The sequence below is a fragment of the Aquila chrysaetos genome, chromosome 11 (genome assembly GCF_900496995.4).
Source record: "Aquila chrysaetos chrysaetos chromosome 11, bAquChr1.4, whole genome shotgun sequence".
NCBI classification, from domain to species: Eukaryota; Metazoa; Chordata; class Aves; order Accipitriformes; family Accipitridae; genus Aquila; species Aquila chrysaetos.
The window spans coordinates 23,235,909-23,249,804 of NC_044014.1; the positions used below are offsets into that span (position 1 = coordinate 23,235,909).

Here is a 13,896-nt window from a genome sequence, read left to right on the forward strand (position 1 = left end):
TGTAGGTGTCAAGGTGCTGGCACTGGCAGGCTGCAGAGGCTACCCCATGCCAGAGAGATGGTTCAAGCTGGCTCCGCAGTGGACCCACCGCAGGACGCAGCTGAGCCCATGAGCTGAGCTGGTGGCACCTCTGTGAAAACATGTTTAAGAAAGGTCAAAAATGACGGGGAGAGAGAGGAGAAGGGAACAAAAAGTGCCGAACAGCAGGGGTAACACCAAGGTCAGAAGGTAGAGGTGCTTCACAGCAGAGCAGATATTCCCTGCAGCCTGTGGAGGACCCATGCTGGAGCAGGGGGGAAGTATGAGAAGGAAGGAACAGTAGAGTCATGTGTTGACTGTAGCTCCCCATCCCCTCCTGCCTTTGCATGCTCATGGCTTTGCTGAAGGGACTGAGTGTAAGCTGCGGTGATACAAGGCAGAGGGAGAGGAGTCTGGAGTGAAGCTGAGTCTGGGAAAGAGGATGGAAGGGTGTTTTCCCTAAGTGTTTTAACATTTGTTTCTCTGGTTTTTGGGGTTTTTTTTCAGTTTTTGTTTCCCAATACCCAAAGCTGGGTGGGAGTTTGGCTGCTAGCTGAGGCCAACCCACCACAACCATGTTAATAAAACCATCTGTTAAGGGATGCACATGGAATCAGGGGTCAGGGTGAGAAGCCAGTACATCTGGCTATCTGTATTAAAATGTCAGTTCAGGTTGTTAAGATGTGATTGGAAGAACCTCACTTCAAAGTCCAGGGTAGCAAGACTTCATGTGTCTACGAAAAAGAAGAACTACTAGCATGTCCTCCCAGCTCCTTTAATGCACTGCATTCAGTGCGGTATGGCCTCCCACAGCTCCATTACTGTGGGCACCATAATAGGCTAATTCCTGGTAGCTCAAGTCACTCAAGAGCATGAGAAATTTAAAAAACAAAACAAAAAAAACAGGGGCAAATGAGAACAAAAGGCAGTTTTCCTGCTCCTGTCTAGAAGAAGCACTCTTGACTAGTAAGAGTAGTTGTAGTCCTTTACAGTTTTGGTGGTAGGAGTGCTTTAGTACTTGTGAGGTTTGCTGCAGTGCCTGCTCTGTGGGCTCAGGTCATCAGCTAGTGCTCTGGTCCTTCTGTCCAGAAGTGTTGCATGAGGAATATGAGGGGGTTTGGGTGGTCAGGAAAGTGAGACTTGTTCTGTTTTTCTCCTGACAGAGATGGATGAATGTTCTCTGCCAGACAATGGTGGGTGTGAGCAGCACTGTGAGAACACACTGGGCAGTTACAAATGCACCTGCGAACCTGGCTATGAGTTGACAGCTGATAAAAAGAGCTGTGAAGGTCAGTAACCTACAGATTGAGGAATCTGTCTATAGGATGGGTACTATAGCTAGTAATGAAATTGAACAATCTTGGAGATGATTTTCTTTGCCCCTACATACTCTTTGTTTCTGTTTATCTTCCCCCCACATGAAAAATTTCTTTTTGTCAACATCTTCCCTTGAAAAACAAGTTTTGGTTGAAAAACTGAAAATACTCTGATTCTGTGCTGCTAAACATCTCTAAAACCAGTTGTTCTTCATGGCCAGAGATCCCTGTTCAGACCAGATCTCCCACAGTGCAGCGTGAGGGAGGGTGGGCATTACAACCTAACCACTGAGTGGCCCAAAAGTATTTCAATCTAAGGCTGACTTTATTACTTTTTTTTAAAGAAATGTATTTTATAGAATAAAATACCAATGTTTTGCCTGCATGCAAAACAGACACTCTCCATATTGAGGAGTAAATTCCCCCCTTCTGTTACAGGGAAAAAAACCCGACGTCTTTGATAGAAACTGTTTCTGTCAGCGTTCTATTTATACAGTTAATCTCTTGCAACAAGTGTTTGCTCCCACCAACAATACAGCTCTTGGTGTGGTGAGAATCCAATCATTGTTCTTGTCTCGTAGCTCTGCTTTTCAGCTGAGATGTGTAGGCAGCTCCACATGCTGTGAGTGGTGCTCTCAAAGTCACCTGGTTTGCCCTGACTTCTACTTTTGTCAAACTGTTTGGGGAAGGCTGCTGTCGACTTGGTGAGGGCAGAGTTAGGTGCATACAAAAGGCTTTTGGAAGCTTTACTTTATTTTTTTAATAATTTCTTGCTATTTTTGAGCAAGCCAGTTGGTATAACTTGGCAAGCATTTTTTTGAACTTCACTTTTAACCTCCTATTTTAAACTTCATTTGTGGGCAATACAGGAAGGATAGTCTTTGAAATTGTAGTGATGCACATCAGAGTAAATTGCTTTTGTTTCTCCTGACACGCCTGCTTGCTACACTTTTGTACTGAAGCTGCTCCCTTGGGTTAGTTCTCTTAATGCAAAACGATGCTGGGAAAAAGACATGGGAATCTTTTATCCCTGTGGGTTTTGAAGATCTGGCCGTATCTCATTACTCCCAAGAAACAGCAAGAAAAAATTGCTTCATTGCAAATAGAATTTTGCAGCAAAAGAGCAAACAGGTTGATTCCTTTGAGGTAAAAGCCATGCCCTCCCACAAGAGGATGAAGCTGAGATGTCCTAAATTTTTAAAGGAAATGGGATAGTAAAGCTAAGTCTTTGGCTTTGTCTTCAATTTTCCCTAGAGAAGATGCAGCCCACATGTAATAAGCCACTGAAGAGCTGACAGGGGTGTCTTCCCTAGGATTCCATTATCTTCTAATTATTCCATTACTGATAAACTTGAAATAGTAAGGTTTGTAGGACTGAGTGTTGGTGAATTTGCCAAGCTGGCGTTCACAACTGCATTGTGCATGTCAAGTCAACTAATCCACTGTAAGCCCAAGGCTAGAGAGTAAAAAGCAGATCAATCTTACATGGTCTAAGTGGCTCTCAGGGCCATAGCCTGGCTGTGTGTATTTCACTGGTGATTTATAGCTGGCGAGGTTTCTATCTTCTTCGCAGCTCCCAGCATTTAAAACCTGTTCTGGAGGCCAGGATTTGATATGTGCCACCCACCAGGATCTGATTAATTTTCTAGCTTACACTGTGGCCCAATCTGTGTGTCTGAACAGAACCAAGTAAAACTTGTGTTCATTTATTGCCTCTCCAGCTGCCTGTGGGGGCTTCATCACCAAGCTCAATGGGACCATTACTAGCCCTGGATGGCCCAAGGAATATCCTACTAACAAAAACTGCGTCTGGCAGGTGGTAGCTCCAGCCCAGTACCGGATCTCTCTGCAGTTCGAAGTGTTTGAGCTGGAAGGCAATGATGTACGTAACCAGTCCCTGCATCTCAGAGGTGTGACTATTGGCTAACTCAGATCTGGATAAATCCTTGGGGTACAAGGAAGAGGAGACTGTCTTACTGGTGGAGCTTCTGGTTGTTTTCCCGCCTTTGATATAATAAGCCAATAACAGTGATTGTTCTCCTTGAAGTCTGGATCTGCTTTCTCTATGGAGTGGAAGGATTAAAGCTGTTCTGTTATAAATGGGCTTCTTTTCTCTACCAGTTTTGCATAACTGTAGGTGTTTTCCACCCCTAATAGGTGTCCCATCCCCCCCTTCCCCAGAGCTGCCTTTGCAGGAAAATAATTGGAAATGAACAATGAAGCACAGTTCTTCAAGGATAAACAAAATAACCAGTAAAAGTCTGTTCTCTGCCCTGCCAAGGACAGGGTGGAATTTGAACAAAGTATTCCAGGTGTTGCTTCCCCCACTGTAAATGGGAGCAGTGGCTCTTCCTTAATTCAACAGGCTGCTGAAGTTTGTTCAAGACTGTCAGGTTCTTGGATAAGGTGGGAGTAATTATTTTAGCTAAATTAAATGGAACCTTCACTATTCTGATAAACACACTCATGCTTTAAGACTAGGGCAGCAAGGGAAGGGCATGAGAACACTGACAGAGGAGAATTTGGGGAAGTGAGGAATGTGTTTGAGTATAAGGCTGTTTCTGTTCCCTCTCAGTCAAGCCTCTGTCCCGTTTCTCTGAAACGCTCTGTTCCAAGTCCACGGAGCTGAGAAATCTCCTCCTCTCTTGGCAGGTCTGTAAATATGACTACGTTGAGGTTCGTAGTGGGTTGGCTTCTGACTCCAAGCTGCATGGCAAATTCTGTGGCTCAGAGAAGCCCGAAGTAATCACGTCGTATGGCAACAACATGAGACTGGAGTTCAAATCAGACAACACGGTCTCCAAGAAAGGCTTTAAAGTTCATTACTTCTCTGGTACGTGGCTGTATTCTTTCACTTGCTTAGCTGTTTCCTCTGACTGAACCTCTTGATTGTGGTGAATTTTCTTTGACCTCCTGTCAAATCAGGCAGAGCCTGACATGGTTAGTTACATCTAAAAAGCATGGTTGCTCTGTGTTGTGTCCCCTTTCATCTCGGTCTCTCAGTACAGCGTATGGTCCAGTTTCATAGTGCGCTGTCAGCAAGATGCATAGATTTCATCAATGCTACCAGTCCTTCCACAGCAGAAAACAGTGAGGAACCTGGTCCTAGAAGTTATTTCTGTCCCTGGAGTCATTAAAGAAAAGCTTTTTCCTCTGAAACTAAAAGAATTAGGAAATTTCCAGAAATCTTCTATATAGCAATCCTTCCTCTCAAAGCAGTGCATGCTAGTGGAAGTTTCTGATCCTCTGCTCTGAGTCCTTTGTAGCTCTTCGTGTCAGTGATGTACCTTGTTGGCAGGCAGTTCTGGAGGTTAACTGTACATCACACGGAAGTGGAAATTCAATTTCACGCTGTGTTTTCAGCAGAGACCAAGGAGTATTAATATTTTTGATGAGGATGATGAGGCAAAATGGCCTTGAATTAAGACAGTTGCAGAATAGAATCAGGGCTAGGCATTTGCTTATTAAATCTAACAAGAGGAAGTATGAAGTTGGGTATGTTTCATCTACAAATACATTTGGGAGTGAGGAAACAGATGAGGTTAATGAGGACAAAGGAGGGCACTGGCCCAGGAAAAATTGGAGATAAACTGCTCATAAATTAAAGTGGACTGGAAACCGTGAGCAGATCCTATGCTCAGAACAGTGAGATTCAGGAATGCATAGTCCTGAACACACAGGAGCAAACATCTACTGGGGCATATTTCAGCTTCAGAGAGCAGCTTAGATCCTTAGAGGATCCTTAGATCCTCTTCTCCATCTGGCTGCTTGTGCTCTCTGGCAGGGCTATTTAAAGATGGAGGCTCATCAGAGCATGTAGGAACTTGAAAATATAAAGACTGGCCAGTAGATTTTTGCCTAGGCTAGTGAATTTGTGTGATGCTTTTCCTGGACTCTATTTTAAAAGAATGAGACATTGTTATAGGTTTCTTTTACATAGGAGTCTTTAGCCATTCAAAACCTACATTATATAATAAAACACATTCGTGATGCATTTTATGGAATGAAAGACAATTGAAGAGAATTGTATCTGGGCTAAAAAGCTGACTGGACTAATCCAGCAGCAGAAGTTGGAGGATTGCACTGATATCTGCCAGTCTGGGTATGGGACGCCCAGCTGGCAACTGTGATAGTCTGTTTCTCACTGTCAACTCAGTGTTTGTTGGTTTGATCCTGCCCAGACAAGGATGAATGCTCCAAAGACAATGGTGGTTGCCAGCACGAATGTATCAACACCTTTGGGAGCTACGTATGCCAGTGCAGAAACGGCTTCATGCTGCATGAAAACAGCCACGATTGTAAAGAAGGTATGGTCCCCACTCCCTGCCCTCAGGAAAGACAAGGTGCTTCAAACACAGTTTGAGCCAGGGTGCTTTCTGCCTGGTGTTGGAAGGATGTTTGTACAGCATAACAGGCTGGGGCACTGAAAAAGCCCCAGCTAGCTGAAAAACCACCTAGAAAAAAGAATAAGAGGGCTTGTTTTCAGCTGGATCTATTCCCCAGTCTGGCCCTCTATATGGCCATGGGGGATGGACAGGGTGGAAGCAAGAAGTTGGGCTAGTGAAAGGAGCAGTTGTGGTACATTACCATTAGACTAGTCACTGCTGCTTTGTTTGATTATTGGGTTTGAGTCAGAAGAGAAAGGATGATCTGATCTAACCGCTTGCTGCTGCCAAGATTACTTTCTTCCTGCACCCTTACCCCTGCTGTGGGCTGCCATGGCCTGCCTGTGTATGGTCTCTGGTCCTTGTCTGATCCCTCCATGAGCTGATTCAGCTTTCCAGGTCAGCAAAACAACTCAAGGCTGAGATAGCACCAGAGTCAACACAGTGGAGGGGTTGGACACCATGTCACTGGGAACAGGGCAGACAAGATGGAGGAGCAGGAGAATATGTTTGGGAGTGAGGAGGTGGATGAGGTTAATGAGATCCAGGGGAATGAGATTGTCCATTTCACCAACTGCCAAGTTAGCTCAGAAAAGTATAGGACAAACCCACCAGAACTATGCAATAATACCAAAAGATCTTGTTCAGTGACTGAAGCCTTCCCTGTTTCTGCCCTGTTGAGGGTCTCAGTGGGCAGAGAGGAGCATGTAGGACGTTATGTGGTTCCCATGTGAGACCTGCCTTGATGCCTCCATCTTGTGATCTCTCTCTCTCAAGCTGGTTGTGAGCACAAGCTGAGTGGTGCGGAGGGAATGATGAGCAGTCCAAACTGGCCCGACAAGTACCCCAGCCGGAAAGAGTGCACCTGGGACATCTCTGCAATGCCTGGCCACCGAGTGAAAGTAGTGAGTAACCAGTGAGTGGGAGCGTGAGGGGAGAAGCAGGTGGGATTATGAGGAGCTGAGGTGACTTTCCCCCACCACTCTGTGAGTGGGAGGTTGATCCCCATAGGTCCTGTGTGGGGTGCTCGGAGGAGGGCATCCCGGGAGGTTGCCCCTGGCCTGTAAAAGGGCAGAAGGTCTCAGAGGTACACAAGGCAGTGGTGAGGCAGCTTGGACGAGACTCCAGCAGATGACAACTGTGGAGCATTGCTGTCTCTGTTAACAGAAGGTATAACATGCCCTCCCGCCCCTACCCCTCCTTGTGACCCACTCTGTTGGGACCATCTCTGCATAAGGTGGTGGCAGGGCCAGTCCCCAGCCCCTCTGAGGGAGAAGCATCAGGCCCATTTTACAGCGTGGCCTGATGCATATGGCAGGACGTGACCAAAGCTGTGCAGATGGCCCATGCACTGGGGGAGATAATGCCTGGATGCCTGTGCACAGTGAAAGCAGAATTGAAGAACTGCCCATTCGGTGTGCTAGGCAGGGTTCCTGGCAGGAAAATAAGAGCATATAATGCTTGCAGTTGAAAACTGGTGTCATGCACCCATGTGAGGCAGCAAAGCTAAGGCTACGTGGCACATTCATATGAACTTCTGAGCTTTGCCACCCTGAGATCACTCTTGTCTGAAAGCGTACTATTCTGTTCTGGTTTGTGGGAGGAATGGGACAGGCATACCATTTGACCTGTTTCTCACTCGGCATTTCATCCTCTGCTAAATTGTATACTCAGATTTACAAATGTCTGTCTTAATTCTCCTTATTCTTGCTTTAGACCTTCAATGAGTTTGAGATTGAACAGCACCAAGAATGCGCCTATGACCACTTGGAAGTGTATGATGGGCCCAACAGCAAGTCACCTATCCTTGGCCGCTTCTGTGGCAGCAAGAAACCAGACCCTGTAGTGGCCTCTACCAACAAGATGTTCCTCAGGTTTTACTCTGATGCTTCTGTGCAAAGAAAAGGTTTCCAGGCAAAGCACAGCACAGGTAAGCTGGTTGCCTGCCAATACCCCAGTGCAATAAGTTGTCATCAAATCTCACTGCGTTGTTTACCAGGCAAAATGAGAGACACTTTTCTCCCAGATAAGCTCAGCCTGAATTTTAAGTGGTTGTAAATTGTGCTAACCAGTTCCCAGACCATTATTGGTACCATACCATAAATGCCAGCTTCCTTATCAGCTCAGAGGTCTCTTGATGTCAAACATTCCTGCTCAGTTCTTTTGTTTAAATTGGAGGTGTTTAGTTGAGCAGCAACCCATTCTGTTCCTCATCAACCCTCAGAAAATGAGGTGATGCAACTTAGCCCATGTATTCGCCCACACATGGAACAGGCTGGTTATGGTGGAAGCAGAGATGTGCTGTGGACAGACACAACAAGCTTGATCTTCTATCTGTGGCAGCCCAGAGGTGGGTGTGTTGTACCAAGGTTCACTTTTTTGAATCCCTGCCACTGTAAACAGATGAAACATGCTCTGAGCAGCAGTGCATGAGAGACTGGTGAGGAGGCATCTTCCTGATTGGCTGTAGGGAAACTCTGCACCAAAGCATACGCGTTTTGCACAAGCACGGGGCTACCTCTGTTCAATGCATGGGCAGAAAAGGATTATTTTGGTCCCCAGTTTTTTAACGTGCTTCAGTTTACTGCTGGTAAAATACCTGGAGTCAGAATTTCAGCTGCAGGACAAGTGCAAAGAATATGTTAAGTCTTCCTTTTAAGCAATTGCTGTATAACATAATACATTTTTCTAGAGCATAATGTGGCAGGAACCCCATCCTGCCAGTTTTAACTGATTGTCTCTTTCCTTCTATGTTTTGTATCAAAAGGACCAAGCTTCTCTATGCTATGTGAGTCAATGGATTCATGGGTGACTGGAGAATTCACTGGTTTATGGTAGTTTGGTGCAGTGGTTAATCACCTTCCCTGTGGTACATGCACTTCATGCTGGAGGTCTTCTCTCCCTACGGCTGGCCCAAACATGCAATGGCAAGTCTTTGTTGTGAGGTAGGGCCTTTGATGAGACTGTGTTTTGTGCTCTTTTTTTCCTCCAGAGTGTGGTGGGCTCTTAAAGGCTGAAGTACGAACTAAGGAGCTGTATTCCCATGCTCAGTTTGGGGACAACAACTACCCAGGTCAAGTGAACTGTGAATGGGTGATTGTAGCTGAAGATGGTTACGGGGTGGAGCTGATATTCCAGACATTTGAGATTGAGGAGGAGGCCGACTGTGGGTACGACTACATGGAGATTTATGATGGTTACGACAGCACTGCACCCCGCCTGGGACGCTTCTGTGGCTCAGGGGTAAGCCGTGGCAGTGGAGATTTCATAGGCATAACTGGAGATGGCAAGGAAGGGTACTCTCATACCCTTTTCGGAGAGGGGCAGCTCTCACAAACTGGTGATGAGAATGCCTTGTGTGTCTGGGTTTTGCTTCTCCTGTTGCTAGAGATCACAGCTATTTTGTCTGATGCACAGAGCTGGTCTGACTGACTTTCCCTTGTTAGCCCAGGGCCATGTGCAGCAGCATGGAACTGCTGTGCTCCTGTGCCCCAGCCCTGCCGCAAAAGCACTGTGTAAATTTTGGAAGCAGCTTCCAAAGGCCAGTTTCATCCTCAGTCACTTCCTGCCTGAAGCCAAGTCACACTGCGGTCATGCTATGGTGAGGGCGAAGGGTGGAGGGACTTGCAGAGCTGCTTGTTGACTCCAGAGTGGCATGCTGTCTCCTAAACTGTTATCTATGTCCCCATTAAGAGGAGTGACACTGTTAGCATAAGCAATAGTGCGTCGTATTTAAAACCAGAGGTTCTATGTTTAATTTCTCTAGGACTTCAGCAATGAAATGGAGAAGGTTCTCAGTGCATTTAGAGAGAGACATCCAAGGAGCAGGTGTGTCAGAGCAGTCCTTGCGAATTGGGGAAATGGTCTGAAAAATCAACAAAGGCATAGCAGCTTGGTGTGAAGAAGTTCAGGGCAGCAGGGTAGTAATCTACCTACCTGCACACTGACAAACAGAGAATGGCAGGGAAAGTGTTGGTCCTGCAGAGAAGCACAGGGAGGTTGTATAAGGTCATAACAGTGGGGGAGATAACCAGAGTTATCATGTAAGATATACGGCTAAGTTATTTTGCTGCTAATGAACCTTCGGAGGGCCTCTGCTGCCAAACAGGGTCCAGTTTGGATTGTGTCATTTCCTGAAAAGGTTAGGACAAATTAGAGAAAACTCAGAAGGCTGGAACAAGAACATCCAGAGAGCCCTGTGAATGTGACCTACCAAAATCAACTGGAAGAACTGGGGTTGTAGAGTGGGCTGGCATCAGTCTTCAAACATAAATAGGGCCAACATGCAAAGAGCAAGGGAATGTGCTCAGGAAATCAGAGCAGGGCAGGAGGTACTTAGCACTCAATGTTTGTGTTTCCTGGCCAGTCTGAGCTTAAATTCTAGCATCATAGTGCAGTTATTTAGCCTGCAGACTTGACCACTCTGCTGTCTTCTTTACTTTTCTGCAGCCTCTGGAAGAAATCTACTCTGCAGGGGATTCCATCATGATTCGATTCCACACAGACGACACCATCAACAAGAAAGGCTTTCACGCCCGATACATAAGTACCAAATTTCAGGATGCATTGCACATGAGAAAATAGTTTGACTACTCCTCACAGACATTCCCATCTGAAGATTGAGACTTTTAACTGTGATCTTTGTCTGGTTTTTGGGGGTTTTTTTTGGTTTTTTTTTAAGCTTCTGTGCACCTGAACAAAAGCAGTGTACAGTATTTTCAGTAACTAAAACTAAATCCAGTCTCAAAGGTTTGCCTCTGAAATTATTAGCATGACTCTTTCTTGTTAACATACCCAGGACCAAAAATTGTCTTCTAATCATACCTGCCAGGGCATAAACATTGTATTTTGCACAGCTTGCCATGGGGCTGAGCGAAGACTGAGACTGAATTGAGAAAAGCCTTCATCTCTTGCATATCTTGTTTCTAGGTGACATTTCCTAAGCATCCTGTACACATGAGCTGTCTGAACACATTTTCTGGAGCAGATGATGTGGACAGCCACCTGGTAGGATTTTCTCAAAATACCTTGGGAGCCACCCGCTCTCCCCTACCAGCCCAAAATACTCTGTGCAATAAGTGAACAACCAGATGGCTGGGACTCCATCATTCCTTCTGTCCCATCTGTTTATTGTCTCGGTTATTGTGGGTTGAAAGGTAGGCAGGGGCACAGGGACAGTCTCTTTAGGGCTGCTAGCTGCTTGGATCACAGTGAATGAGAAGGGCCCAGTGCCTGATTTGCAGTAATTGTCATGGTGTATGCTGAATGGAAGTACTTTGATCAGGTGGCCAAGGGAAATGTGGTGGCTGACAGGGAAGTGCTGTGGTGGGATGCGAGGCATGACCATGTAATGGTGGCAAAGTGCTGACAGCATGCTCCAGTTACACCACCAGGCAAGGCAGCTCAGAGGGCTGTGGCAGCAGTCCAGGCCTTATCTTAAATAAGGAATCTCTCCTCCTCACTCTACCCATGTTTGCTTTCTCAGCCTTCTTTACACTGCTTCCTTTCCTTAGTACCACTTCCATGTGAGCCCTTCCTTTTCACGGCTGAGCTGCTCTTCTCAGGGCTCCCCACCGCAATCAAGGAGTGCTCTGCAACGTCAGCTAGCTGGAGCATCTTACCGAAGGAAACACTGGGCCAGAGATAGTCAGGGTGTCCCTGAGGCAGAGGGACGCAAGCCATGCTACAGGTCAGCTCTGGTGAGCTCTGGGAACCTGTCAAACATGTGCAACCTCCAGGCATGGGACTAGGAACGGGAGAGGTCTGCTGTTCTCTGCTTCCTCCCCGTTTCTCACTGGCCCATGGCCCAGTCTCTTAACTTCATGGCGGGGTGCAAGCAAGATGGTGACTTAAGCACTTTGAGCTATAAGGCTTAGACATGCTCTGTGTTGCAGTTATTTATGTACATGGAAGCTACCGAGCCATGGACTTGCAGAATTAACAAGTAGCTTGGCACTTCTTTGGGAAAAAGTAGGGAAAACTGTGCTTTTAGGGGAACCACTGTAATTGAGCTGTTGATAAGGGAAGAAAAAAAAAGATAAGAAAAAAAAGACTTTATTCTGAATAATATTTCATTAAGGCACTCATGGGCAATTATGAGCTAAAAGCTGAGGTATGTTAGCTTTAATAAAGTATTTGTAATCCAAGGATTACTATGTTTACATAACCAATGTACTGTCAGGCTCCGGGGTGACACCTCCTCTCTGGTGTATGACTGTGGAGAAGTGTGGGGCCAGTGCCACTGTCAGGCACAAATGGCATTCCTGGAGATGAGGGCATTTCCAGATAGATAAGAAAAAGATCCAGCCCTCTCCAGAAGTCCTTGAACAGAATACAGTCCAAGTATTGTGAATACTAGGAGAAGCAAATGCATGAAAATATTTTCTTGCTTAGAACAAGAAAAATAAAGTAATTTATACACACACACACACAAGATTATATGTATATAAACTGTGCATGTAGAAGACCAGTAGTCAAAGCCTTAATAAGTGTCATGTGAACAATACTGTACCATTGACGATAGCTTTATTGCAGGCTGTATAAAACCATGTTATTTCTGTTTTGGTTTTTTAGCTCTGCTTTGTTCCTCTTTTCAAATTGTGTGGCCTTTTTACAGGCAAGACCTCTGATCTCAAGCTGTTCAACCATGCAGGTCTGGGGAAGTGAGCTCTGCTAGATGGGGTCTGTGTTTGTCCTTCTCTTCCTTGCCCCCATTCAAGCAAAATCACAGTGACTCAGGTCTGGAAATAAAAGTGTGACACTGATCCCTGTGAAATGGAAGGAAAGTTTCAGGTGGCAAGCAGCAGTTCAGGTTTCCTGGCTTTCTAATGGGAGCAATGACTCTGAAGAGAAGTGACTGTAGGAGCTTCCCGTGTACTTTAACATCTTTGTTCCATATTCTGGTAATTTCGCATCTTCCCCAGACTTGTTTGTTGCAGATGCTTGCAATGTGGTTTGACAGATCTACTACACTTGTTAGCATTCCTGCAGGTGTCTCTTGTGACAGTGTGCTCATAACTGTTGTACTGTGCATTTCAACCAATGATCTATGTAGAATATTTCTGCTGTACTGACTGGGCTTAACAGTCAATAATTCTAAATGTGTGAAAGTTTCTTAAGAAAAGGAAAAAAATGTCAGACCCTCTAAGGTGTGTATATGTATTCTGGTCTTTGTGTGGTTTTACATTTTGCTAACTAAAATAATTTTTTAAGAGGAGGAGGAGAGGAGGGTGTGGGGGCAATCACAAATGTATCTGTGCCCAGAACAAGTCTGTGCGTTCATTAAAGACTGTGGATTCAGTTGCACATTCTGTTGTATGCATGCATGTACCACTTCCTCAAGGGCAGGAAATTTCTTAATACATCCCCTGTTCTGCCAACTGTTGTTTGTGTCTACAGCTAATACCGGGTGAGATTTACTCTCTGCAGGAAGCAAATTTCCCTTGAGCCTTTAGCTTTGTCTTGGCTTTTACAATCAAGAGGGCATTTAGGAAGCGGGCAGAGGAACAAGTTGGTCAGCCAAAGGGCTACATCGTTGTGTTTCGTGTTCTGCACTCATGCTTTAGTGGGCTGAGATGCAGATCTGCAGCAGTAAACATTAGGGATCTGGAAATTAGTCCCTAAGTAGACTTCAAAAGAGGAGGCTCATTTACTACACTACAGGGTATGGCCTTCAGCAGCAGGTCCCAAAGACCCTGGGACATGAAACTCCTGTGCAAAGGACAGCAGGATGAGCCTGAGGCAGATGTTCCTTACTGCAGAGTCGTGGTCCACATTCTCACTGTGGCAGCAAAATGAACAGTAGCTAGGCAGCACCTAAAATGCTTTTCTTCCTCTTTCTGTCCACTGCTTGATGTCTATGCTGCTTGCTAAGGATCATGTCTGTGTTCTTTCCCCAACATATACCCAGTTTGTACTTGTCCCACCACCCAGAACTTTTCCTGTGGTGTGTATCACAGCCACTCAAACGTTTGTGGTGACTGAATTTCCTCCCAGCTGTTCCCAAAGGCAAAGCAGCAATGGAGATGAACTAAGGAATAAGCATCCCCATGTAGGTCCTCCTGTACCCAGAGTATCATGGCACAGTATAACCCTGGAATGAGCCTGGAGGCTGATAGTCAAGTCACCAGGTGGACATCATTTCCAAGAACAGGGCCAGAAGCCTTCAGTCACACAGA

At 45.7% G+C, this 13,896-nt stretch overlaps 1 protein-coding gene across 6 annotated transcripts in view; it reads left to right on the plus strand.

The window, feature by feature from the left end:
* Positions 1-13,022, plus strand: part of TLL2 (tolloid like 2) — a 100,745-nt gene extending 87,723 nt beyond the window's left edge. For 5 of the 6 annotated variants that reach the window (XM_030031282.1, XM_030031285.2, XM_030031283.2 and 2 more), the window contains 8 exons: positions 1,182-1,307; positions 3,056-3,216; positions 3,987-4,167; positions 5,516-5,641; positions 6,497-6,624; positions 7,436-7,649; positions 8,712-8,962; positions 10,169-13,022. In XM_030031282.1, the coding sequence (XP_029887142.1) occupies positions 1,182-1,307; positions 3,056-3,216; positions 3,987-4,167; positions 5,516-5,641; positions 6,497-6,624; positions 7,436-7,649; positions 8,712-8,962; positions 10,169-10,303 (1,322 nt within the window). In that variant the 3' untranslated portion in view covers positions 10,304-13,022. Of the gene's footprint in view, positions 1-1,181; positions 1,308-3,055; positions 3,217-3,986; positions 4,168-5,515; positions 5,642-6,496; positions 6,625-7,435; positions 7,650-8,711; positions 8,963-9,485; positions 9,548-10,168 lie in introns of all 6 variants that reach the window. The other variant, XM_030031284.1, reaches the window with a different exon arrangement.
* Positions 13,023-13,896: the final 874 nt, after the last annotated feature.